Source organism: Acipenser ruthenus, chromosome 26 (assembly GCF_902713425.1).
Source record: "Acipenser ruthenus chromosome 26, fAciRut3.2 maternal haplotype, whole genome shotgun sequence".
Lineage (NCBI taxonomy): Eukaryota > Metazoa > Chordata > Actinopteri > Acipenseriformes > Acipenseridae > Acipenser > Acipenser ruthenus.
Genome location: NC_081214.1, coordinates 23,670,661 through 23,697,681, shown reverse-complemented (window position 1 = coordinate 23,697,681; position 27,021 = coordinate 23,670,661). Strand labels below are relative to the sequence as shown.

General features: G+C 46.7%; 1 protein-coding gene across 1 annotated transcript; it reads right to left on the bottom strand.

The window, feature by feature from the left end:
- Nucleotides 1-150: 150 nt before the first annotated feature.
- LOC117430229 (glypican-4-like) lies at nt 151-26,646 on the bottom strand. The gene is made up of 9 exons (XM_034902490.2): nt 25,778-26,646; nt 10,662-10,820; nt 7,105-7,496; nt 5,568-5,733; nt 3,836-3,966; nt 3,222-3,368; nt 2,609-2,733; nt 2,317-2,492; nt 151-1,904 (listed from the first exon to the last, which is right to left on the bottom strand). Exons 1-9 carry the CDS (start codon nt 25,932-25,934, stop codon nt 1,699-1,701), a joined length of 1,659 nt encoding a protein of 552 aa, XP_034758381.2. The 5' UTR covers nt 25,935-26,646; the 3' UTR covers nt 151-1,698.
- Nucleotides 26,647-27,021: the final 375 nt, after the last annotated feature.

Here is a 27,021-nt window from a genome sequence, read left to right as displayed (position 1 = left end):
GTTCATTTATTTATTTATCTTTTTTTAATTATTATTTTGTTATTTTAAAATACAGCTATAAAATTATTTCATTTCTATTTCCAAACCAAGTGGGGGAAAAAAAAAAAAAAAAGTATTTGCAGTCTTTAAATTTGACAAGACTAGGACACGTTTGTTTACTTTCATCACTTTTTAATATCTATAATCTCTCCTCCAGTCATTGTTATCCGATACGTACAAAAAACTTTTCATTGGATTGTTATTGCCTCTTTCAGAGACCTCTATATTATTTATAACATTGCTGTCCTTATTTACAATCTTCCAGCTGCTCACATCTCGCACCTTCAGGGAGGTGGGTTTGAACCCCACCCAGTTCATTCTCTGCCAGACGTCGTGACCCTGATCCGGGTGGAGGGGTCGGGCAAGGGATCCTGACCACCTTGTGTCTCAGTCACCCCCCAACGGGACAGAATCCGGACCGACACCCCCATCCCAACACACACCAGTACAGACTTGTAATAATGACATCAGCTTTAGGGGAGAGAAAAGTTTGGCAGTAACAGCTTAGCAGTCAGTCCGCCCCCCGTTTCATGTGAATACAAAAACAAGCATAGAGAAGGAAAGCACCAACAGAATTCACTGCAAGCTGCTGTTAAAGCCACAGCCAGATGTAGCCCCTAAGTGAGGGCTTTGTTCAAATCTCCAGGCTTGTGAATATCTGGCTATTAATTATTAAAAAAAAAAAAAGTTAAAAAAGGGATGGGTTTGGACTTGAAAATTTTGGCTGGGGTGCATTCTTTACATTTCCACACACGCACGCACGCACCCACACCCACACACAGCTGGCTGGCAGCGCATGGTCTCTATGGGGAACACAAGCACAGGTCATTCTTCGAGTATCTTTTTAGTTTCATTCATTAAATCTTGGTATAATGTCACCGGTCCTACAGACCGGGATTCTCTGGTCTTAAAAAAATATTCAACTGACTTCTCATCAGCACGGGACAAGTTTGCATTGAACGCAAACTTGTGTATGAAATCCTCGCTCCTCAAACACTCATCACCTGCATGCACGGTCTGCAGGGGGTTCAAGCGATTTCTGAGTGACCCATCCTGGGCACCCTGCTTGCTTACACTGTACCTCAGCCTGCAGACTTCACACCAACACCACTAGGAAGCTGCTGGGTGTGTTTCTGATCAGGGATGAACACAGAGTTCCCCAGGACCTATTAATCTATATGTACAATGCAACAATCAAGACCCATTTATTTTATTTTAAGAAAAGGACCATCAGACCCACAACTCTTGCTAGTATTATATATCAGGGATTCTCACTGGAGGTTTATGAATATCACAAACCTCAAAATAAGTTATTTTAACAGAAGCAATGGGGGCACGTGTGGTGGCGAGAGGGGCGGAACCCATTAACTGAAAACTGATTTATGCATTCTCTCTCTCTCTCTCTCACACACACACTCACTCACACACAGGGTGACTATTTACATTTTTTGAATGGCAAAACAAAATGCTGTTTAAAAAAAAAAAAAAAAAAGTGGTTGGGTTGGAGGCCCTAAGCTGTACACTGATGTCCGTTGAATAATTGGTTTCTAAAATAAAAAAGCACAAGTCCCCAGATGACAAACAAAGGCCAGGTGCTGACCATGTTCTTTAAGACAGTCTCTGTGCGTTGACAAAGTCCTCCTACTACCGCCAGAGAGATTATCTCCGAGAGGCCAGCATGGCCAGAGCTGCAGCTCCCAGCAGCAGGACAAAGCTGGTCAGTGGCAGACTGACTGCCCCCGAAGCTTCACCCAATCTCACGATCACTGGAGGGATCTTGGTGATGGTGGGGGTGAAGACGAAATCGGACGTACAATGCTGGCCCTCGCACCCGCTGCCACTCTCCTCCCCGCTGCCATCCTCACCTGCGGGCACAGAACAAAACCAGCACAATGAGAGGCAGGACGCAAAACAGCACCACCTTGTCATTTATACAGCTCAAATGAATCAATCTTAACGCTCGTCATGGGCATCTCCCGCATTGAGAAGAAATGGGCATTTTGCAAAACTTCAGATAGGATCAGTAGGCGTTACGTTGCACATAACCGACCCGGGAATCCTAGTCTTTTTCTGGGCGTGCATTTCATTCTTTAAAAATCTTTCATCACAAATAAAAAACCTTTTAACCTTTTAAAAACTCATAATAAAAAAAGGTGTAAAATTGCACAGTCAAACGGTGAAATCTTAAAGTTTAAATCAGCACACCAGATTAATGATGACCTAAAGGCATTTCAGTAAAGCCATCAAAAGCAGCGGGTGTATCTGAACAGCACTCACTCATGTCAAAGAAGGTGACATCATGGCCGTTGTGGGCGCTCTTCAGCCTGTTGGTCATCAGGCGGAGCACCATTATCTGTTGGCGAATCACCAAGTCCGGCTTGGTGATGTCAACCTCCACATCGGGGTTGGCCACCTGGTTGGCTAAACCATTTCCCATCACCACAGAATCGTACCTGCAAAACACACGCGCAAGTTCAGAAACTGTGTTACAAAAGGAACAGACTCAAGTTAAAAGCTCCAGTGCAACGTGTGCATCAGAATAAACAAAAGCTTTGAAAGAACATTTTACCTGCTCTTTGCTGTGCCGTTCCAGCACTCGTCTCCAGCGCTTATCAGCTCTCCCGCGCACACGCTCTCCGGCAGCGTGGACCAGAACTTCTTTGCCAGTTTGAGGTGCTTCTTCACATCAGGGACCTGCACGGGCACACAGTGAGAGGGGAGGTCAGGCTGGAGAGAATTAAGATCATGTGTCTGTGAAGCTCGGGTCACAGCAGCCCATGCGCCAGTCCAGTCATGCATAGAGAGACTGGAAGCCTGACTGCTAATTTAGATTTGCTGCAGGAATTCTTAAGATTATAATTCACACCGCAGCTTTACACAGAATGGAAGATGGCCAGCTGCATGATACTCATCAGAAAATACCTTCAGAAATGTAATTTTAAAAAGAAAAGCAAGACGATTACATTTCAGAAACTGTCCCTAGCTCGAAATGGTCTAATTGTAACATGCAGATGCAGAAACAGGATGATCCAACACCAGCTCTTGGAAATGAGACACACATCACACTAGCCGGCCCCCGAGGACAGATGCAGATACCCCTGGGTAGTGTTGGCCTTTGAGAATAACCGAATGTCAGGGGGTATCAAGTTGGTACGCAGCCTGTATTGGGGTAGAAGTCTTACCAGTCTGTCAAGGCTGGTGCCCGCTGCAGTAGTGGGCCTCTCCTCCGGGTTGTAGGGGCGGAACCTGGCATTGAACCCGCCATCAGGAGCCGAGCGCGAGACGCGATCTGGAACAGCAGGCCTGGGCTGCCCACACCCCTGGAACACCTGAGAGAGAACCAACAAACACAGGACACAGTTAACTCTTTCAACACTACAGGCCTGAATACGGGTGGGAGAAAGCTAGCTCCACTCAACACAGCATTTACATGACATGAAGACACAACATGAAATGTTTTCAAAAAACAAAACAGGTGGAATGTACCTTCACGTGATCCTAGCCAGGATAGGAAATGAATGTTTCTACACACAGAAACACAAACAGCTACAGATGTAGAGGATGACTAATACCATTAAGAATGCTGTGGAGCTGGCAGACAGACACTGTCATGACATCAGACACAATATGACAAAACAGGTACAGGTTTCCACAGACAGACTTCACAAACAAAGATATTCTAGACAGTGCTGGGACTGTCCTGGAAAAAACATGCGTCACAAAGAACTACTCTGATTATCTGAAAACAGTGGCTGCATTCAGAGCGCTTCATTGAGATCAACTGAAACAGCCCCACCTTCTGGGAGACCTGCATGCTGTTTTCTTGCATGTTCATGATGGCATCTGAGATCTTGACATCAATGGGGTCCATCACAGCCTCAATGTTGAAGGGGCCCTCTAGTCTCTCTGCCAGGTTCAGCATGGCATCTGTGGGGCACAATCGTGGGTCAGATGCGTTCACAGAGGCACCAGCCCACTGTCTTCACACCAATGCAAGTTCAATCTATACAGGTCTGCTTTGTAACTTCCTCCTTTCCTGTCTATTAATGGCTGGGACTCCCTTGAAAATTCGACACCCTTGTTAGAGCAGTGTAATCTGCTGGACATGGGTCAGTAGCAGTGTACAGATTCAACAGACTGAAGATTCACAGTCCAGCATTGCCACACAAACACTTTGCCTACATTGCCCATGGCAGCAGTAGAACATGAGATAAAAAAAAAAGGGTCAGACTTCCCACTCACTGACAAATCAAAACCAACTGTTCATTTCTGACGACACAAAGGCCCTTCCACCACTAGGAGGTGCCAGAGAGTCACCAAGTCCTCTGCCTGGGCTCTTCTGCTGGATACCAGCTGCATTAACCAGCCTTGCGTCTGTTTAAAACCTGTTTAAAAACGTCTTTTAAAAGAAGACTTTTGCATTTAGCACCAAGATTTTCTAATGTATTTAGGCGCCTGTGCATCTTTTAAAAACGCTAGGTTCAACAAGTATGGTCTTAAGCCCACTTTAAAAGAGGCTCAGTGAATCAAACTTCTGGCAGCGAGTTCAACACTCTCCTGGCCGGCCAGCCGGCTCCCAGTCTCAAGTGTGAGTGGAAGAAAGCAGGCAGCGGGGAGATTGGAGAGCGGAGAGAACGATCAGCCAGCCCCTAACCCCTCCATCACAGCTTTGAATCCTTATACAACTCATTATCAGTACCGAGAGAACGAGGGAATAGATACCAAACAAGGTGAACCTTCAGCCCCTTCACCACAGTGTGGAATCATTTCATGCACTACGGCTGCACTGAAGTCATTACTGATTTCTGAAGAAGCCAGAGGAGCAGTGACTCTGCAGTGTAACCGGGTGCAGTTAAAGAGGCACTTTCTATCTACCATTTGAAATGTAACATGAAGAGAAGTGAGCTGTGTGGGGGGAGTGGGGAGTGGGGGAGGGCTGTTGCTCTGGCTGCAGATGCTTTGTGAGGCGCTGTGCTCAGGAATGCGAGGCTGGCTTTCAGAGCCGACACACAGAACACATTCAGGCCTCCAGCAGAGACGGCCTGTCAGGAATTCAGATTTTTTCTTTTTCTTTTCTTGATGGGGTGGGAAGGCAGGGGGTCTGACTGAACCCTTATTTTTTGGTTAAGGGGGGATGGGGGGGGGGGGGGGGGTGTAAATTCTCCAAATGTGCTGCCCGCTATTGATGTTCCACAAGCTTTACATACAGGTTTTAAAAGGAGCATCTCAAAACACACGCAGCACTCACAGGTTTGTTGTTTAAGTTCCCACGCTATGAAAGCGGATTGGATTGATGTGAATTTGTATACAGTTGTGAGCGATGTTTGCGCTGTGGCCTTCACCATTCAAAACTACATGCTTGTAGCCCAGCAAGTTGGCAATGCGTACGAGGTACGTTAGAACTGCATGCAACAACACACACAAAACAGCACCGCTTAATGACCATGAAGCTTCCAGACCTAAGAGGACACACCCCAAACAACAGCGCACAGACTTCACACTGCGCCCAGCAGGCGGCGCTAACGCACCCATGACGTTGTTCCACTCCGTGTCCATGTCGGCCTGGTTCGCGAGGCAGCCCTTCATCACGTTGAGGCAGTAATTGGGGCAGGGCTTGAGTGCCACCTGCCCGCTGCAGTAGGGACAGTACATCATCTTCATGGCAGCTCTCACGCAGTCCGGAGATGCGTTCACCTGTAGGGGGCAGCGCAGCAAGAGAGAGGGGTTAGTTGAGCATCCCTTCCATTCCGAAAGACCCATCCTTTTCACACGGAGACATGGCTTCTAGAAAACATTTCAGGCACAACTTGGCCTCCGCCAGCCTCGCATCCCAATCCCAGTCTTTTGCATTGCTGTTTTAAATCGACCTCAACACTGCGTTCGGTCCGACTACACCACAGTTTCTGAATGCACGCCGTTCACTTCAAATCAAGCTGTTTAAGTTCAATAGCTTGAGGTGATGTGTCAGCTGAAGCAGCTATACATTTTTTGGTATTACCAACTTAGGTTGACTTTTTTTTCCCCCCCCAATATTAGCTTCAAGTTTTGCTGCAGTGCAAGCTGCTATCAAGCACATGAAACTCAACAAGGGTGACCCTGATCCCAGCCAGAGAGTGGACCCTGGACTCTGGAATAAACAGCGCCTGTACGATCTGTACACATCAGTGCCCCCGATAACTGGACACGTCTCACCTGATCAAACAAGCGGGGAGCTCCCCTCCCCTCCCACTAGGTCTGACTGGTTTGTTTAAACTCTGCTGCTTGGGCTTTGCTTACAGCCTGGTGCACAGACATATTTCATCCCTGCTGCAGTTTCCCAATCTGCAACTGATAAGGGGGAGGTGGAGTTATTGATAGGCTGATAACCAGTGACGAGGTTAACCCATTAGAACTAGATTGGTTTCCAGAATGGTACTTTGGGATGAGGACAACACAGTTTACTCGGTCTAGTCTATCAACGCTGCCTGTCTGCCTTCAGCACAAGGGGGAAATAGCTTCCCCAGTGATGGAGGGATTCCTGAGGCTCCCTGGAGAGACGGGGTGGGGGTCTGTGTTTAGATTCTCACTGATTAATCCTCCCTCGACGAAGAGAAATGGAAAACTTGAGGAGTTCCACATCTGCAAGCTGTAAAGGCCGCGGTCTTGGAGTATCCTCTCAAGCTAAATGTTTTCTTTTAGAATAAGGAGTTTCAGCTCCGGGCTACAGTGACAGACAGCGAGCGAGCGAGCCTGCTTCGTCAGCCCTTTAAAAGGACATACAGCTGTCAATGTAATTAACAGACACTCATCTATAGATATTGCTCCCCCCCCCCCAGTCACTCTGAATGCTGTGAGTTCTGTAAGAATTATCATTTTCTCTATTGCTTTAACCAGCAGTTTTGCTTCCTGGTCTTGAGAAATCATGTGACATTGTGACCTTTGAACTCAGACTCCACTGGCTTCTATACTATACCATTAAACAATTGGAGTTCAAATGTAACAATGTCACATGATTTCTTCCCGGAAGGCCAACTGTGCACTGCAACAGCAAAGCGTTGTTCATATTGACATTTTTAAAAAACTCACCGTGGACACTTTGCTGACCACGTCGCCAATGACCGCCAGCCCCTGTGCGAAAGTCCTGGCCGCCACAAAGGAGCGCGTGACCTGCAGTTTGAGCTTGCGAGGCACGTCTCCGAAGGGCTTGAGCTGCTCAGTGTGCTTGCTGACACACTCCATGTACTCCTCAGTGAAATGGTACTGGACATTGACCAGCTTGAACATGCGCTCCAGCAGCCCAGCCCAGAACTCGGACAGCATCTGCTCCAGGTTCACCCCCCCGCTCACGTAGTAGCGCTTGAGGTCCTGGAAGAACTGCTTGAAGAGCTCTGCGTTCTGCACGTACATGACTCCGTACGTCCGGGTGAACATGTCGTGCAGGGAGCGCTCCGCGTTGTCCAGCAGCTCCTTGAAGAACTCTGGAGACACGAGAGGAAGTTCATGTAAGAGATCTTTAAAAAAACCCTTCTTTATTGCAAAAGCCAAGTCAGTAAGAGCCATAAAAGGATTATCATGAGTGACAAGGAGAGGAAACAGTTACAGTGAGAGACCAGCTTTCTGCTCTAACCTGCGGATCAAATGCACATGACAACAATGTTATACTTGCGTAGATGTAACTACACTTGTAACCTTTCGCTCCGTCTCCCCATTAGTTTTAATTTAATTTAACTGGCATCCAGGGGCATGCAACCGTTTTGAAGAATGAAGAAAAAAAGAATTTCTGTTTGGTTTAGGAAAAGGAATCGAAGTGAAATCAAAACACACGCCTCATTAAATCAACGCGGTTACAAAGCGCGCCAGTCTGGCTGCTTGTGCTTCTACATCACAGAACACCACGTTCAATAGAACCGCAGTGACGAAGGGGACTTTTGATGTGAAGCTAGAATGGCAGAACAGATCTGTCTATACATTCTTTCTTTTTTAAGGCTCCTTAACGGACAGCCAGTGAGTAGGCCTGGCTACTATAAATGGCATTTTTGTGCCCACATTCCTTCTCCCCCGCCCTTCCCTTCCTCAATGGGAATTTCAATAGGATTATTTAATAAAACCAATGTCTAGGTTGGTAGCCTCTGACCTGTAAATCCCGCCCCCTTCTCTCTCACGACTCACCCCAGACAGGGAGAGGGCGGCTTCAGCCTGCTCCCCACACAGCGGAGCAGGAACAATAACCCAGCTTAATCCTAAGGAATGCCATCTACCTCTCTGTCCCCCGTCCCCCGTCCCCCCACATCCTAATTGGACTCCTTCGTGGGGAAGCACACACTCCCACAATAAGCATTTTCAATGTTTAATCAGCTTTTCAGCTTCCCCCTTCTTTCATTTCAGAGTAAATGAAACGTGATTTACCTTTCAAGCTGTACCACTTGAAAGTAAGAGAAAATAGTGGAGGTTCAGTTTCACAAAGCAAGTTCTCTTCTTTCTACCTGTTTTTAACAATATTAAAGACAGATCTGCACATGGTTTTGTAGTGTAGAATTCAGTTTGAATAGTCTTTAGAAGAAACATTCTTGCAGTTTATTCTGTTGCTTTAAACTGGATTTAACAGACTGCTCCCTAGAAGTGCTTTGTGAAACCGTCCCTTGAATACCCGAAACTCTCAAACATTAAACATAGAAAGCACACCCCGATGTGTTTGAAAGCTGCAGAGACTCCCAGCTCCACACTCAGAATATGAGGTGCCGGACTGTGACTCCAGAGCAGGAATTCCACTTCAATTCTCCTGCTCCTCTCATGGTGTTAAACCATGTGGAAGGGCACGCCAAGCCCCCCTCCCCTCTCCAAACCCAATTATCACTTCCTCCCGCCCCAGCCTGTGTGCTCACACCGTTCACAGTCTCGTTTCACAGCACAGCGGAGAGTCGTTCTGCAGCCCAGGAACAAACATGCTGAGCCCATGAGAGAGACACCTCAGCCACCTTCAGGCTAGAAATACTAAACTTACCCAAAAAATTCAAGACTATCAATCGAGTGCAAGACAGTTTAAAATATATATATATATATATATATATATATATATATATATATATATATATATATTATATATATATATTGTACATTAGTTTTAAAAAGGAGGGAGGTCTACATGTCATTGAAAAGAGTTCCAGTTTGAAAGCAGATAACCCCACCCTCATCGAACCAAAACAAGGGCTACTCTTGAAAACGGTCAAACCTGAAAAGGGGACACCATTTTTACTGGTTTAAAACACAGGGGCGAAATATTGAACTATTCCAAAGGAAAGCGCAGGGGCTAGTTTTCGTGTGTATCCCTGCTTAGTTTTAAAGGGTTATAAAAAGAAAGCTCTTGCCAATGTTTCCTTGTGTTTTCCATGTTCCAGACTGCAGGTGATGCCAGACTGATTCACTGCTCTGCAGGCATCTCCCCCTGATGGGGGCACGAGACCAGGATATTCAGCAGTTAACGCAACCAGGACTGTTGCTGGTTAGGGAATCTTCTGGGACTTCTGAACACAATCATGAATTGTATTGCATGCAAGTTAAACTGAAGTCTCAACCCTGCTCCTCAGCCACGTCCCACAGAGGGGCCCCTCCATTCCCAGGAGACGCTCCACGAGGGAGGGAGGGAGGGAGGGAGGGATGTGGGGCACCACCCTGCAGGTGTGCCTCGCTGCAGAGCTCTGATCCGCACAGATAAGGACACAAAGCTGGGAGTACAAAAGAGGTGAACAGTGGAGAGAAAGAGAAAGAAAAAAAAAACGACAGAGTTTCCATTTCGTGACTTAAAAAGCAAACAGCCTGGACAATATTACTTTCAGTTAGTTTTGTGAGGTTCGGTTTCACAGAGAGACACAGTTGGAAGTTCTTTGTTCTTTGCTCTTCGCGTTTAGCAGCTGAAAGAGATGCTTGCCTTCGTCAGCTGTGGGCGTGTGAATTCAACCTGGGAAATCTTTTTTGGAGTTCAGTGGGTTTGCTTGTTCAGGTTCAGAGATTTAAACAAATGTAAATGTATACGTCCAGGTATGTCTGTAAACCACATGCAATAAACCCTGAAGTGCTGTGGAATGGGAGGCCTCCCAAAGAAAGCCATAACCCTGCAGCACACAAGAGGTTAACGACAGACCTGGCAAGAGAAAGTGGCTGCGGCCGCACATTCTGCAACGTCACATTCCACTTCACATCTGGCCAAGACCAGCCTCATGTATTGATTGAATACAAGAACGAGCCAGGAGAGAGCTGAGGAGCTGGGAGACAGCGTGGCCCTCGTGGTTAGAGCAGGGAGACAGCGTGGCCCTAGTGGTTAGAGCTGGGAGACAGCGTGGCCCTCGTGGTTAGAGCTGGGAGACAGCGTGGCCCTCGTGGTTAGAGCAGGGAGACAGTGTGGCTCTCGTGGTTAGAGCAGGGAGACAGCGTGGCCCTCGTGGTTAGAGCTGGGAGACAGCGTGGCTCTCGTGGTTAGAGCTGGGAGACAGCGTGGCCCTCGTGGTTAATGACAGAGACTGGAATGTAAAATCTCTTTTGGTTACATCTCTCCTATTAAAAGCAGTTGAAGATTGATGGGCCTGGCTTGGTGCCAGGGTTTAGCAGCCCTGAGAGACAGGGAGAGAGGGGAGAGGCAGTGGACTCACGGTCAAAGCGACGGTGGCGCTGTGTGAAGGTGCTCTGCAGGTTGGAGCTCAGCTGGGTCACTGGGGCTCGGAGGTCAGTGCGGCTCTGCTGGCTCAGCTTCTCCTCCATCTCAGGGGTGCAGCATGTGAAGCCCTGCGGGCACACCTTCAACTGGGCACCTGCAAGAAGAGGGGCAGCATTACAGTTACACAGCACTCAGACAGGCCATGCACATTACAAACAACAACCAGGAGCTGGGGGGGGGTCTTTAAAAATATCTAAAGGAGCTGATGAAGCCAACCCTAACCAATACTTTATGGACAAAGCTGGAAATGAATTGCAGACAGGCTGAAGACACTTGTTTATACAGAGTGGGGAGGGTATGGAACGGGGTTCCTAGCCATGTTGTTAATGCTGAATCATTGGGATCCTTTAGAAGAGCCATTGTCACTCTATACCAAACGAGCACTGATGGACCGGACTGTAAAACAGTCTAATGTTCCTTCATTGTTACACATTCAGCTGGGCTAATTCAACTGTACCAGAGAATGAAGACTGTTCACATGTTTGAATTTGAGAACAGAAGAGAACTGAAACTGCACGTTTATTAAATGAGAGAACAAGAACAAGAGAAAAGAGCTGGACAAGTTCATACAGGAGCCCAGACCACTCCCCACTGACTGAATAACCCTGTACAGTACTGGCAATACTGTCCCGTCTACTCTCTTCAACACAAGAGCAATTACTAAATACCTCAATTCCATTACTGAGTGCATCACAGTTCAGAGAGTGCAGCAAGATTCTACGAAAAACTCCCAGCGCATTCAAATACTCAGAATCTAGCGGATATCATTTTTTTCTGTGGACAGGGTTTAGAAGGAAGCCCAACATCACCTTCCTGTCGAGAACCAAACCACAACATCGCACTTCCAAAACCCTCCAGCTCCTGTTTGTTAGAACTACTGTGTCGAGGAGAAGTGTGAACCTAACTCTCCCAACATCCATCAGGTGATCCATTGAAGTCCTATGTGCTGAAGCCGTCACCGTTTGCAAACCTCCTGCTGCAGACCACAGCAAGACCCTCACTGCCCTGATTACTGGAACCTGGGGATTTTAGCAACATTTTTAACAAGGTGGTTCTAATAACAAAAACAAGCACAAGCGACTCCCTTGTACTTTGCATGGCTTATCAGAGAACATGTATTGAAGTGTTCTGGTATGGAGGTGCCACAGATTAACCTCTGATGCAACGCTAACCATGGATTTAAGAATATCTACACTAGAGCAGTCTGGGATCCCAGGTCCTGCTGCACAGTCCCTGTCTGGCCTCTCGGGGTGTCTTGAATACCTCAGCCACGTCTGCCTGAAAGGAATTCTTTGTCTCCATTATTTTAGCTAATGGAATAGAGCTTAGGAAGGCTTTCAGTCAGGCGGAGCCCGGCTTTTCTGTGAGAAACAAACCTCTCAGCGGCCCTGCAATCAACCTGATAGCCTCCTGCAAAGCTTCCAGCTCCAGAACCACAGCCAGCTTTACTGCACGAGTGCGTCCATGCTGCGTGACCTCACCACTCTTACACGAACAACTGGGATTTGTGTTCAACAGCCTAGCTTTGTAGAAGAGAAACAGGTTACTCAATATTCATTCTATAGCTCTTAGCATTAGGGCACACAACTGCAGTAGCGTTATGCATACCATTGAAGTGTCGGGAGGTGTCACAGAACTAGGCGTCCCATATATGGGACACTATGCAGAAATGGGCTTAGTTGCAAAAGCAGGGTTATTCTGAGCCCTGTGAACCAGAAGTGGAAATCTCTTATTAAAAGCATTTCAAAAGAGCAAGCTTGAATTGCAGAGGCAGGCGGCTGCGAGCAGGCGTGAAGGGGCAAAAGAGTCGGTCAGCAAGGACAGGACTGGACCGGGGCCAAACCCCACAGCAGAGTCCGTCCGCACAAACAAGCCCGTGCAGGCGGACACCGCTGGAGCCGCAGCGCTGTCACGTCTTGTACATACGAGGAGAAACCGCAGCAGGGACCCATTTAGAAATGTGGCTGGCTCGGCCCTCTAACCCTGCTATTACAGAACAGAGAGCAGGGGAAGCAAACTTTACTCTGCAAAAACAAAACGCAATAAAACATTCCTTCCAAGAAACAACCAACAGCTCTGTGTATTACAGTCTCTCCCCAGCCTGCACGCTAATGATTAACAGACCCGGCAAGCAAAGGCTGCAGAGCAGGCTGCACAGTTCACATGCACTGGTATTTATTTTATATTGTACAATAAAAATCTAGCCCCCTTCTGTGCCAAGGTCTCAGGGACATGACCACGCAGGGTTAAAACTGCTTTCCACAAGACCCATGCAACTGCAAATTAGCTGAACCGTAGAGGAGGCTCTGTGGGGATATTAAGCAGACGCGCTATAAAAAAAAAAAAAATAATCTGTAGCTGTGCCTTGTGTATAAATAGTACAGCGGAGAGATTCAATAAGACATCAGGGCTGAACGGCACATCCTTCTCTCCCATCCACAGCAACCAGCCACGCTCTGACACTCAAAGAAACCTCAGATACAGGAACTATCTTCAGCTTGCTATACCCTTTCTAATCCCCCCAGCCTCCCCGGGATGAAAGCAGGTGGGAACTCTGCAAGCTTCTGCAAAACACTGGCGACGCACCTCAACAATCCTGGACAAACTGTGGAACACAGCGTGCCAAACTCAACTGCTGTGAAATGAAGTGGAGAACGGCAAACGCATTTCACTTACGATCCAAGACGGATTCCAACTCAGGCCTCCAAAGCGCAAGCGAATGAGCCCCCTGCTAATTAAATGGCCCTTGGATGCATAGAAACAGTAACCTACCCTCCCCCTGCCCCAGGGCAATAACCACGAGCTTCTCAACTCTCCCAACACTTGTTCCTCAGCAATTACCAGCAGCATTGTGTTCACGCATGGATGAAGAATGTGCCGGTCAATCCAGGTTTAAATTGCTAACGACTTAGTCACTTCCTTAACCTTGTCTGACCAAATTGCCTTCTGTACTGAGTCAGGATTACCACCCCCTCCCTCCCTTAGCATCCACTGGCGTGAGATCCCCTCTGCCCCCCTCCCTTCAACATGAAGCAGTAGCCAAAAGGTTAACAGTGCCTTGTCCCAGAAAGGTCACCCCCCCATTGGTACAGTCTGGCACGCTCAGCCCCCCCCCGCCCCCCTCTTAGGACAGTCCCGGTTCCAGCCTCTCTCATGCTTCTCTGCGGATTGCCAGAATGGGGGGTGAGTGACCCATTACCGGAGGAAACGAGACAGCGGTCGAGAGGCCAGGCTCCCACTGTGACCAGTAACCTTGTTTCCACTTGTCACCAGTAAAAGGACGTGTTCAATCCCCAGATTGATTACCGCTGCCTCCCCACCCCACCCCCTTACTAACAGTGGTATTTCTAGTTTCAAAATTCAGTGTCTCTAAAACTTCTAAACCCATTAATCATACAAACCACACAGGATTAAGGCTTAGACAACTTCAGCACAACACCAGATCGACAGTAAAAAGTTGCATTAAAGCAAGACTGATTACTCTGGGAAACTCAACCAGTTCATGTTGATGTTGACTTCAATACAACACACACTCAGTTATATAAATTCCTCTGGCAAACGCATTACATCTGCTTGTGCAGACCAGGGATCCCGCTCGCTGGAGTTTCAATGACCCAGTCCTGCCGTAGCTGTCCTTCAGTATCTGGCTCAATGCTTTTCTTAGGATCTCTTTAAAATAAACATTTGTCCTGCTGGACCAGAGCTTCCCTTCGCAGGCTCTCGCGCTAGACAGCGTGCTGAGCACTCTGTCATCCGTCAGACAAGCTTGGGACGCCTGGACATAAACAGTTTAGACAGAGATCCTTCAAACGCAAAGCATCCGTGTCAGTCTCTCAGTCTCTCAGTCTCTCTCTCTCAGTCTCTCTCTCTCATCCATGCCGGTCTGTTTCCACCACTATCTCAGACTGCTCACACTGGCTCAAAACTCCTGTCTCAACAGTATTCACAACTGCACAACAGGAGTGTGGTTTAGAAGACAGCAGCACAGGAAAGGGAGAAGTGTAGGACTTTCCTGCAGGAGTCTAAGGAACGTGTGCTCAATGGAAACACAGCATGACATGCTGGGTGGAAAAGCAGCAGCAACACGATGCATTACCATCTTCTCTAACTGTGTGTGTGGAGAAACCTGGAATAGCTCACAAGTGCTCTAGAAAAGGTTTTCAGCCACGACGCAGCAGCCAGTACAAACCCCTACTGTTACACAGTGCGGTCCAGTCTCAACATGGGCGTTGACTGATCACACAGCGTGTTCTTCAGGTGGTGCAAGAGTCCTCCCTCCCCCTCCCTCTCACTCACATGACTTCCAACTGCAAAACAAATGTGTTCTGCTTCTACCCAAGAGATCGTTTCAGATCTGTCACGGGTATAAAAAAAAACAAAAAACACACACAAACATTCAAATTCCACAATGAGCTGCATTCTAGCATCCTTTGAATATACATACACACCAATAAATGTCATAGCAGCAGTATCAGTGCGTTGTAATGAATAAAGTAATAAAACAGTTAACATGCCCATCCATTGTGTGCTTTTTACAGATAACATTGAGCAGCACCCCACCCCAAAGTCTCACTACCCTCACCAGCTCCTATTCTTTTCAAACTAGTTGGGGTTAGAAACAAGTGTGATCTCACAGAGAGGATGCATGGACCCTCTCCTCTCCTCTGGAGTGTGATCTCAGAAGATGCATGGACCCCCTCCTCTCCTCCCTCCCCCACCCTCTCTGGAATTTGATCAGAGTTCTTTCTTCAAGCACCACTGCAGCTCACAGGAAACCAACCTCAGGAATTCAAAATGTCTGACCAACAAGGTTCCAGCCCTTTATCTGCCTGCTCTCCCTCCCAAACTCTCCTCCCAGCCCTCTAAGCAGGATGTACGGCACCAATAAAGATCAATTTGTCAAGTTAAACTGTGCTCTCATCCATCAGGCCAAGGCCACGCTGTCTGACCTGCCCCAGCTCTAAGAACTAGGGCAACACTGCTTCCTCTACTCCCAGTCTCTCAGCTCCAAAGACAAGACCCACCACTCTCACCACACTGCTTCTAAATCACACTAGCAAAAAAGAAACAAAGTTAGGTTTATTGAAAATACATAAGGGACCCTCTTAAAAGGAGAATATAAATAAATAAAGTAACAGTAACCATGTACACCTCTCTCGCTCCCCTAGGCCCACAGTGAGAGAGATGGATGAACTCCCAGCAGCCCTGCTTGGTTTGGCTCTCCCCTGGTCTGCCGAATCAGTATTGTTACTACAGCAACAAAACAGAGACCCCATAATAAACAAACGACATCTTCGAGATGTCAAACAGAAAACCTTCACAGCAGCTGCACTCCCACGCAAACAGTAAAGACGAGGGCAATTCTCTCTCTCTCTCTCCACTCGAACACTGAAGTGCAAACACACAACACATCCAGCACACACACACAAGCTATGCTTCACACTACACAACGTTTTTAGCAGGTTATTGCTGAGAGTAGCTCCTGGTTACACTGCCTCTCTCCTAATCACCGCACAGCACCGGCTCTGTAAAATGAACACACACACACTGGCTGCCAAAGCGGCCGTCGCTTACAGTACGAGGCAGATTTAGCAGGCGGCTGCAGGTCCTCTCGCAATAATTAAGGAAACCAAAGAGTCACTGATTGGGACAGCTCTCCTTTCCTGAAACGGCGGGTGGCTGTCAACACCTCCTCACTCTCCAGCTCTGGCAGGAAGGCGAGACTGGCAGAGCTGCCAGCCGAGGTGTCCTGGCCTCGGACTGGCGCTGCAGAATCAGCACTGCTTATTTGACTTTTTATTATTCCTGCCAGAAGAGCTCCAGGAAACGGTTCGAGAAAGAAACTTCCCTCCTAACAAGGAGGAAATCCCCGCCCCCCCCCGCTGCACTGTGTCTGTCAACGGAAACAAGCTTTTCAGCACCCCTCAAAACTCATGACACCTTCCCAGGACTCAAGCGCCCCCGACAGACAGTAACTGCACACATGGCAGGGATGGAAAGACAACAGGGACAGCAATATGATGCCACTGCAGAACAGCGTGGGGCAAGTATGGGCTCACAGACAAGGAGCAGCACTGATCTGGACTGGAAGTTTATTGATATGGTGGGTCTTATTGTCATTGTGTGTCTGTGAAATAGAGAGAGAGGGGAAAAAAAGTTTGGTTTGAATTATGTGTTTATTCTTGTAGAGCTGGGATGGAAATAAGGAATGGATCAAACTGCTATGCAATAGGAGTCTTATTTCCACCCTGGTATAAATTTATAGTTTGGGGATTATTTGCAAATCACGTGTAATCTGCAAAACATTTTCTCAAATTTAAATCCTGGAGTTCCAATCCAGGTGAAAGGAGTGGAAATGTCGCAAAAAACTACAAAATTCAAAGTGAACTTTCTTACTGTACTTCGGATATGCATTCGGGAATAAGAGTTAAAACACGCCCAAAATAGATTGAAAACAGAAAGCGTTTTTCCAGAATCCGACTCCAACACCAGCTGGGAAAGCAGGAAATGCCACGTTAGGCATTCAATCTATTTTCAGGAGGTTGATAAGAGGGTCTGTCCAGAGATCAGATACCAGGATATCCAGGTTACGTGGGTCCAGGGTGGCTCCACTAATTCTGAACCTAGGTGCTTGCTGTAGTTTTTACCTTGCCCATGTTAACACTGGGTAGTCCACGATTAGCAATAAATCAAAGAATGTGAAGCAAGACATGAGTCAAGTAAACAAGCACTATCATCTCCTTCCTTCATCAGCATCACAACCTGGGAAGGCATTCGCTATTCCTATCTATTGTGCAGATATTTGGAAAGATATAGTTTTGCGCGCACACCTCCATAACTGCACAGCAAGGAAAATCACACACACACAAACACACACAGAGCTGCACACGCACACACACAGAGCTACACACGCTCACAGATGCCACAAGTTCCACCGCCACTCCGAGCTGTCTGGCTGGAGCAGCAAGGCCTGTTTAGAAGTTAAACATAAAACAGTGTCTATCGCTGGGCTCCGGGCCACAAATCCCAGGGAGAGAGTCTGAGGCAATCCCTGATCGCTCAGCCACGGCAAACATTAACACTGCTGCTGGGAACTGCAACAAACACCATGTCCGGGGGCCGTGTGCGTTTACCGCTGAATGGAATTTAATGCAGTGCTGAAACAGTTACATAGTGGTTCTGGAACCTTGTCTTTGGTATGTATGTATGCATCTCACTAATCACAGTACTGTGGCACACTCGGAGATTCATTCATCCATTGCCAGGGTAGGGAAGGACGTCTACATAAACTACATGTTGAATCTTCCCTGTCTGTATTTATTTTGCAAGGATGTGGGATTTGATTTTCAAAGGTGCTGGACTGACAGCCCTGTGTTTATCTAATCAGCAGGCAGAGTCGTACCAAGCCTTTGGAGGCTGACATCAGCTCCAGATGGGAGTGATTTAAACTGGGAGGGGTGGATAGTGGGGATCCAAACCATTCTGGGTTCTGCAGGGATTAGCATGCATATTTTTCCACCCCCAATGAGAACTGCTCAGAATTTTGTAAGCCAGATAATATGATCTACATGGGGGGAAAAAAACATTTAACAGCACAAGACGCTGTAAAGATTAGGAGTCATATAGATGTCATCACATCTGGGTAGAATACGTGTTGGTTTAACTCCAGCACCCTGCTCATTCCTAAGCAGTGCGAGACTGGATCACACCCACTGATTACACACACAGCCATTTGGCGGCAGCACACCCACCCCCTCTTTCTTTGTACTGTGACCCTGCTTATTACAAATCATTAAGTGCCTCTCAGCCAATCAAGACACTCCATTTACCAACATTCCAAAGTGAAACAGTCATCGCGGGTCTCGGAACAAAAATGAACCAACAGAAAAATCGCAACCTGGCAGGAGCTTTTATGATCAGATCATGACAAATTTAGGAGCAACAGTAGGGTGCAGGGGGCACAGTGTCCAGCACACATTTCGATATGAAGTGATTCCCCTTAAATGTGCAGGGTGAGCAAGAAAAATGACCGCTCCAAAGCTGTCCCGGACGTTACTGCTTTTTCTAGGAAGTTGATGGACTTCTCTAGTTTGTCTAATGAATCTCAGGTGGAACTATAAAAGCTGGAATGGTTCAAACTACGTCAAGATGTCCACCTTCCACACCCGACTTCCTCCTGCACCCTTCAGCAGCACAGAAAGAAAGAAAAAAGAGAGAGAGAGAGAGAGAGAGAGAGAGAGAGAGAGAGAACTGGGATTGTGTTGGGAAGGGAACCAGCCTCGAATTACAATTATTATGACAATAGGTAATAATGTGACAGGCACCGGTCTGAAATGCAATGGTTATTCATCCTGGCAACAAGTCTGCATTCTTGAACTAACGCTTTGCCAAAGAAAACTCCCTATTGGGGGGCCTGGAGTCACAGAGAAGCCTGGGCGAGCTTCTTTCCCACACAGCTCACTTCACAACGCTGCACTATTCCTGAAATCGGGGGCTTGGACAGGAGAGGGTGGTTGGCCCAGAACGCTGTGGTCTAACCAAGCTTCAAAGCAGCCAGGATCTCCCCTGGTCACAGGCTCAAGATCCCACACTCGAAGTCAGTCTGGACAGAGAAGTGTACAGCTCACCTGAAAAAGCACACTGTGTATTACTCTTACAACATACTCAAGTGCAGTTGACAGAGGGAGGCTCTCTTGTCATATCCTGGGAGCCATTTAACCCCCCCCCCCCCCTTACAAAAGCCAGCTCAATCTTGCTGAATGTTTTTTTTTTTTTTAAATACACAGGACTGAAGCTTTAATGTTTAAAAGAGGTGCCGACAGATCCGAGGGAAGTTGATTCTGTTCATATCAACCTCATCACCATCATGTCTGTGCTGAAATGACTCCTCGCTATCGGGAGTCACATCTCAAATGAAATGCGTGCAGCGGCACCCTGCGCAGCGGCTTTCAGGAGAGTGAGAGAGAGAGATCCAGGGTTTGTTTTCTTAACTTGGCTGTTTGACAAGCCAGCACAGGTACGGTGCATCGGAGCACAGCACGTCTGTGGAGACAGTGAGAAAACGCAGGGGGAGAAACGAGAGAGAAGAGAGGATGAGGGAGAGAGCAAGAGGGAAGGAGGAGGAGACTAAGAAAATAAAAAGCCAGTAATAAACAGACCCATTATTACACACAGAAACTACAACTCAAAAACATCCACTTAAAACAAGCAACGTGTCGGTTTACATAATTACTACTCATATGAAACGTGCAATTATATCGACATCTAGAATATATTTGGAACTTAAGAGCTATGCAATGCAACAGCAAGCAAGTGCTGAGAACTTGAACCCTTTATCACATCTCACAGACAGACTGCACAGCAAAAGGGTGGGAGGTTAAGTTACTGTTCCTCAACTTTCCCACACTAACGACTTCACTAACAAATAAATAAAAGCTAATTGAATTTGATAACCACATGCAGATCGTCATGACTCAGCAGGATGAAGGATTCTGTACCAGTGTACAGTATTTAGCTCTGTACTGCACAATCCACGATGCAGAGTTTTGGTTTTACTGCTGTTATCAGACACAACAAACCCAGCATGTCTTCTGCTGAACAGCATCTCATGCAGCCGGCTCCAATTACAGACTTGTAATGCACCTCGCCAAGCCAGCCATTACGGGCGCGGGACACAGTTTGTGTAGCTTACTTACTTCCAGTGCTTAAAGTAGGATGCTTGACCTGTAAAGGATTTGTTTGTGTGTGGGATGAAACTTGTGTTACCACACTCCCATAGCGCTGAATCAGAACTCCAAACCGCCAAAAACTATTTGAACTGCTCCCAACAGCAACCAAGTTATTTCTCAGAAGTTCCTTTTCTATGTCATGACACATTCAGCTGCACGAACGCAGAGCTAGTCAGTCCTTCACAAGCCCCAGGTCTGCAGCATGGTTTAAAAGGAGCTCTCTGGAAGGTGTCCGGTCGCTTGAGCCTTTCAAGCTCCCCTGGGACTGGAGTCCCAGCAGAGGTGGTCAGGTAAAGGCTGCTTCGTGCTTCAATCACACAGCCGCCTCGCTCAGGGAGATTTCCATTCTCTCTGGTCTGGCGGCTGTCTGGCGCTCCTGGTTGCCAGAGCTGAATTTCTCAACTCTGGTTACGTTGCACAACTGAAATATGAAAACCCACCCCCCCCACACAATCCCCTGCATCAGGTTCGTATTACTGACTGACTAGTTACAGCAGGTTGAAACTAACCAGCAGTGAAGCACAGTGTCAGTGTGGAGGGTTATCACACCATTCCAGAGGCAGGTGTGCGGAGTTCTATTTAAACCGACAGTTTAAGACAGTTCGGCTGGTACACGTGTAAAAGCAGGCTCTCACTCACAATGGGACACGTCTCTCTCTCTATCCACCCTCCAGACCCTCATTCCAGCAGGACAGACGTATTCACTCTCAAGCAGGGGGCTGCTAAAGCAGCACACAGTGTCGAGAGCTCAGATGTTGTAAATTAGTCTGAGGGCGTGCTGCTGGAGTGAGTAATGAATGCATATTTGGAGTGCGTGGAGATACTGAAGATTGGCAGCCCTTTATTGCAGAGGGCCAAGGTATTCACCCCAGCCTGACTGGCTCTGCCTGTGTGTGTGTCTCTGTGTCAGAGCGAGCGAGCGAGCGAGGGGTGTGCATTTGCATACAAAGAGATCCCATCAACATGTATGCATCTTCCATGGAATATTTTCTGAATACAACTGCATAAACACGACGGCCTCATATTCTACATGCATGACTGACATCTAGTGAACAGTAAAGCAGTATTCTAAATGTTTAACCTTCAACTGCTTTCTATTTTAAGGAGTCCATTTGCAATGCCATTCCTCAGATCTATATAGTGTGTGTGTGCGTGCGTTTCCTAGCCTCCCATGAATGCTCTTTCCCTGAACACTCTTGCGTTTCTGAGACACAGTCCCAGCAGCGCTGGGTATTGTTGCACGTTGAGCGGGGCTGGCGCTGCGAGAAAGAGAGAGAGAGAGAGAGAGAGAGGTCCTTGGTGGTCCGCGCAGGAATGTGGCTAAAAGGGGCACCTCCATTGTTCGCTGGGAGAATGGAGAGCGCTGGGTCATTGAGACAGGGAAATAAAAGACACTGTCGAGAGAGAGGAGGGGGAGAGAGCGAGACAGGCAACAGCAGGGGAGAGGAAAGAGAAAGAGGGACGACAGCAAGAGAAAGAGAGGGAGGACATGAACGAGAGACACAACCAAAGCTCAGCAAGTTTTTTTTTTTTCTGGCGGCAAGAGGGGGATTTACAGGATAGCTAAAGTGTTTACTAGCAGCTAGAATGCCACTTCAGTACTAATGTCAGTAATCCAAAGCAAAGACCCTGGAGAAACTGGCAGTGCAGCTGTGCTTGCACCTTATCCAGCAGAGGCTCTAATAGCAGGGATGTGCTTTAATCTCTGTTATTCGCATGGAGCTGTGCAGCAATTACAACGTTCCTGAAAGCGCTCTGGAGACATCACCGACTGGCTGGGAAATCTCTTGTGGCTCTGGGTGCCGCCAGTTCCATCCAAATACTCCCAGAACGAGCAAAAACCACGCAGCTAGAGGAACACTATGCCCACCCCGCAAACCACATGCAGCACAGCAAGACCCCAGCTCGTCTCCATCGGAAGAATTATCCAGGCAGGCTTCAGTATGTTCAGTGTGTATTAAACCTAACATCCAACTACAAAACAATGATACCGATACTAACGCAAGCATGTGTTGATACTGTCTATTGCAACTGGCAACGCTGGGCTTGTGTGTGCCAACTGAGTCCTTATCCGTTTAATTGAACCAGTTCGTCCTCCGTCCAGCTGCCAAAGTCGCCAGCTATTCCAGATACCAGCTATACCTGAATAAGTGGACTAGCCCTCCAGGACCAGTTTCCCGTCCCTAATCCTGCTGCACGCTGCAATGTTTTATATCCTGCAACTCTCCACATGCTTTGCGATACGCAAGACTAAACTATTCTGCATTACAGGGACTCCAGCAGAATGAACTAGTCCCCATGGTCACGCACAAGGGCAATGACAGAATCTAGTGCCCAGGAAGGTGGGGTACTGGGTGGGGTACCGACCGTGCACCCAGCCAGCCCCCCCCCCCCCCCCAATTCCCTCGGACGCAGTTGAGTTGAAGCAGCTCCTCGGGTTCCCCGAAGCTAATCAGCATCTCCGTGGAGGAAATGGCTGTTTGCATCAGCTTCCTGGGCATCTGTGACCAGAGCAAGGCGGGCTTGGCACCACCAACCGGGTGATTACAAAATAAAAGCCAGCAAACAGTCTGAGAAATGCAAGACAGGATATAAACAGAGGAGGTGGAAAACAATTTGAAGAGCCGACGTCACACCCCCCACAGGAGCCTGTGTGGACCTCTAGGTCTCTCTAGTTCCAGGGACAGAACTAAGACCCAATTCCATTGCAGTTTGATCCACTCCTGGTTTACTATCTGCCAGGCGGAGATATGCCTCATAAATCTTTGTGTTTCTCAAGCTTTGCCCCATCATCATCCACCTCTCTGGAACTGATTCACTCAGTCAGAAACAGGAAAGCATCATTTCCTTAGAGAAGAGATCCTGATAAAGAACCTCTGTCCAGCCTGACGCCCTTGTTTCAAAATGCACTTGTTGTTAAGTGATTGTCTGCTGTAATTACCTTGCTGTTGGGTCCTGCAAACAGGGAGCCATTGTATTCAAGATGAGCCATCGCAGAGGGTTTTAAAACACAAAACATCCACTGCCTCCCTCCCAGTCCACGCAGCCAAACACCAAGTCAACCTGCCTCCTCCCCAGACCCTCACAAATGAGCTGTACAACACACTGCCTCATGCCAGACTCCCTTCCAGAGGATTTCACTCTAAATCACTGGCCCACATCGCCTGCCTCCCAGTCCCTCACTGTAACCAGTAGGCTACAGCACCTGCCTCCCAGTCCCTCACTGTGACCAGTAGGCTACACTCTCAGTCCCTCACTGCATTACACAAATAGTATAAATACTTCCACTTGGAACACCCACAAGCCCGTTTGCATTGGGTGTGTTAAGTAAGCGAGCCGTTCAGTTTCCTATGAAACTCGTGACAGAACGGGATGAGCCGCTGCCGGTTGACTGGACCTCTTAAACACAGTGAAACCAGCCTTTCGTTCGCGAATGAAACGCGCACCGCTTAGGTGTTTAAATTAACATTGTACAACACAGTAACACGTAGCCTAAGGCAGCCTCTTCGTCATAACGTCACCGCTTCTGTTAGATCTTACAGGTATTGAAAAAAAAACAAAGGTACAGTAAAAAAAAAAAATATCCAGTTTAATTATACCGCATACATGGTGTGTGTGAAATGATAACGCTGACATTTGTAAATCACTTTTAGGGGGCTTATATTTAGAATTAAAGTTGGAATACGTTAGATCCTCAGCGTACAAAGTTCCCAGTTTTATTTAAAAAAAAATAATAATAATTATGCTCAAAACATGTTCCTTATAATATCTACTTATTTGTGTGTGTGTGTGTGTGTGTGTTTCTTTTTAAAAAAAGTGAAAAAGCCAGCTTTGAACTTGTATGCGGGCTTGCAGTACTGGAAACCCTCGAAAGTGTTTTTAACGAAAAACGCGACCCCAGGCTCAGCGACTCCTGTGTGAATAAGGCCATTGAGGAACCGTGCAGGCAGTCCACCTTTCCTTACACAAGATGCACCCCATCCTCCCCCCCTTCTAGTTTAAAATAAAGATATAGTATACTGTACTGTTTGAGCCCCCCTCGGCTCCCCGAGAGCGGGGGCCAGTAATTACCGAAGCCAAAATCCGAATTCCTAACAAATAATCCACAATAAGAGAAACTAAAGCACTAACAATAGATTTATACTTCACACCTTGCCTGACGCTAAAAACAGAGGGGCCATCTGAGAGCCCCCCCAAGATTAAATCTCCTCATTTACATGACCATTAACGAGAACAAAGCAAAGTTAAAAATCTCCTACAGTGCGCTCAATTCACTAATTGCATACACATTAACTAACCCCGAGTGAGTAACGCCACCTCGCCATCCTCCAACAATTGCGGGTCTCTCTGATCTGAACCCCAGACCCGAATCAATCTGAATTTACAAGCCGAGTAAGACAGTAGGTACAGGACTATATATCACACGGGAATAAAGGTGGCTGGATTAGGAATGTTCATTTTTCCAGTGATCGAGGCAATTTATCCAAAAAGTAAACTCCTGATCTGAACACAGAAAACACAGACCGTGTATACTTATACAACTCGAAAGAAATACAGGCAGATCACCATCTGCATTTCACAGGAGATGCATGTAATAAATGAATCAAAAGTGGTTCGTGTTAATTTCTCTTCTGTGCCGTGGGAGTGGTATATTATTAATACACGGCATCAGTGTAGCAAGTCTCTCAAAGTTAACATCTTAGAAAACATTAACCCGTGTGGCTACAATGCTTTGCACTGTATACCGAACAATTAACACAACAACTTTATCACACTTCCCCTGGAGTTTCCACGACTCGCGTGGGACGCGCACAGTCAACTTCTAAATGTGTTACAAACACAAATAGACACAAACACACTCGTCGGCTCACCAAGAAGCTGAAAATTTCATTTTTTGTATTCCCTAAAAATCATTTCACGGCGTAACGATTTTCATACGCGCATATCATTGGGCTGTGTTGATTTGTATTTTTAAATGTGTAAGTTGCAGCTTCTTGGATGTCTGTGCATAACGCTAACACGTTTTACTGGGATAAACCAGAGTGGGTGTTTGGTTTGTTGTAGATCTAACACGATATGATTTTAAACAATACAACAAAAACATTCAGCTCAGTACAGATACACGAGCCTAGTACTGTACACACTTTTTTCCGCTTTGTTTTGGAGACAGTCGGAGTGCATCCACTAGAAATGTGTTTTTACTGTACATTTAAATAGCAGGACTTGCTGTATGTTTCCCCTTTTCTAAGCCACCTTTTGGTATATAGCCGGTTTGAAAGTTTTAAGAGCAGTATCGCTCAGATGCATTTTAAAAGGGACTCACCGTTCACTCCTTGGTGTGGTACGTCATTGTGATTAAAACCCTTGGACCCGTACGCGAGCCTCACTTCGGTGCAGGTTCTGGTCTTCAGTTCTGCACGCACCGCAACCAAAAGCACAGCAGAAGCCCAAACCAGAGACAGCACGTTGATCCCAGCCATAGTGTGAGGACAATTAAAAAATGTAGGACCTAAAAGAGAATCGATTAAAACACTAGTTCAACTTTTTCACAACTGCAAAAGCTGTGCAGCGGTTTTTGATAGTTTGCTGTGTTGTGCTATAGACTTTCCCAAACGCACAGTCCGTCCGGGGCCCTCGTTTTGGAATCGGAGATTTACTGTCTGGTGTTTGCAAAAAAAAAAAAAGAAAGAAAAAAAGACAAACCACCATCAATATTACGTTTTTTTTTCTCTTTAGTATTTCTTCAAATAAAATATTTTTTCCTTCTGTTTTTTTTTTCAAGACGACTTCAAAATCAAAGTTCTCCTTTAAAAAATAAGAGAGAGAGAATTGATTTAAAAAGTTTGTGTTAAAAAAAAGTTTTTTATAAAAAGGATTGCTTTGATTATCTTCAAGAAAAAAAAAAAGTCTGCCAAGTTGATTAATGTCAACAAAAAAAATAGCTTGTAGGACAATATTAAAAGAGCAATGGAGAAGCCACGAAAGTTCAATTTTAGCTGCTTTCGATGTGTGCCCGGCTGGGAGACAGGGCTGAGTTGGTCGCTTTGCTCCGGAGGACTGTGCGTTAGCGTGGTTTGTCTTCTCCGCGAGGTCCCCGTTTCTAAAACCACCCAGGCAAGCTTCCGAGATCACGCACAGGCTTTGGACAAAGACCAAGCCAAGCCGGCCAACCAGAATTCCAGACATGGAAATTACAGGAACGGATTCCACCCTGGCCTACAGTACAGCGTGTAACCGATACCCGGACTGGAGCTTCTGGAATGGATTCAAGTGTTTTCATGTATAAGAAGTTACATAACAATTCAGATTTTTTTTTTTCCCCGGTTAGATATAAATTTGCATCATTGTTATTTTATTTAACTCTGAAACTAAATGAACACCTGTTAATATCACCCAACTAGAACACAACTTGAGAGGGTATTTAAAGACCCCAAACTGGTTTCAGACCGGTTTTCTAAGTTAGATTTCATTTTAGAAAAAAAAAAAAAAAAAAACAGACTGCATCTTTCAAAATCTTCTAGCATGTTTCTTTCCTTTTAGTAACTCCTATTATCTACCACGCAGAGA

Coding starts and splice junctions, on each gene's coding strand:
- LOC117430229 (XM_034902490.2), bottom strand. CDS start 25,934: ATGGCTGGGATCAACGTGCTGTCTCTGGTTTGGGCTTCTGCTGTGCTT. Junction 7,497..10,661: donor GCGCCACCGTCGCTTTGACC/GTGAGTCCACTG, acceptor TCGTGTCTCCAG/AGTTCTTCAAGGAGCTGCTG. Junction 3,369..3,835: donor GCATGCAGGTCTCCCAGAAG/GTGGGGCTGTTT, acceptor GTTCTCTCTCAG/GTGTTCCAGGGGTGTGGGCA.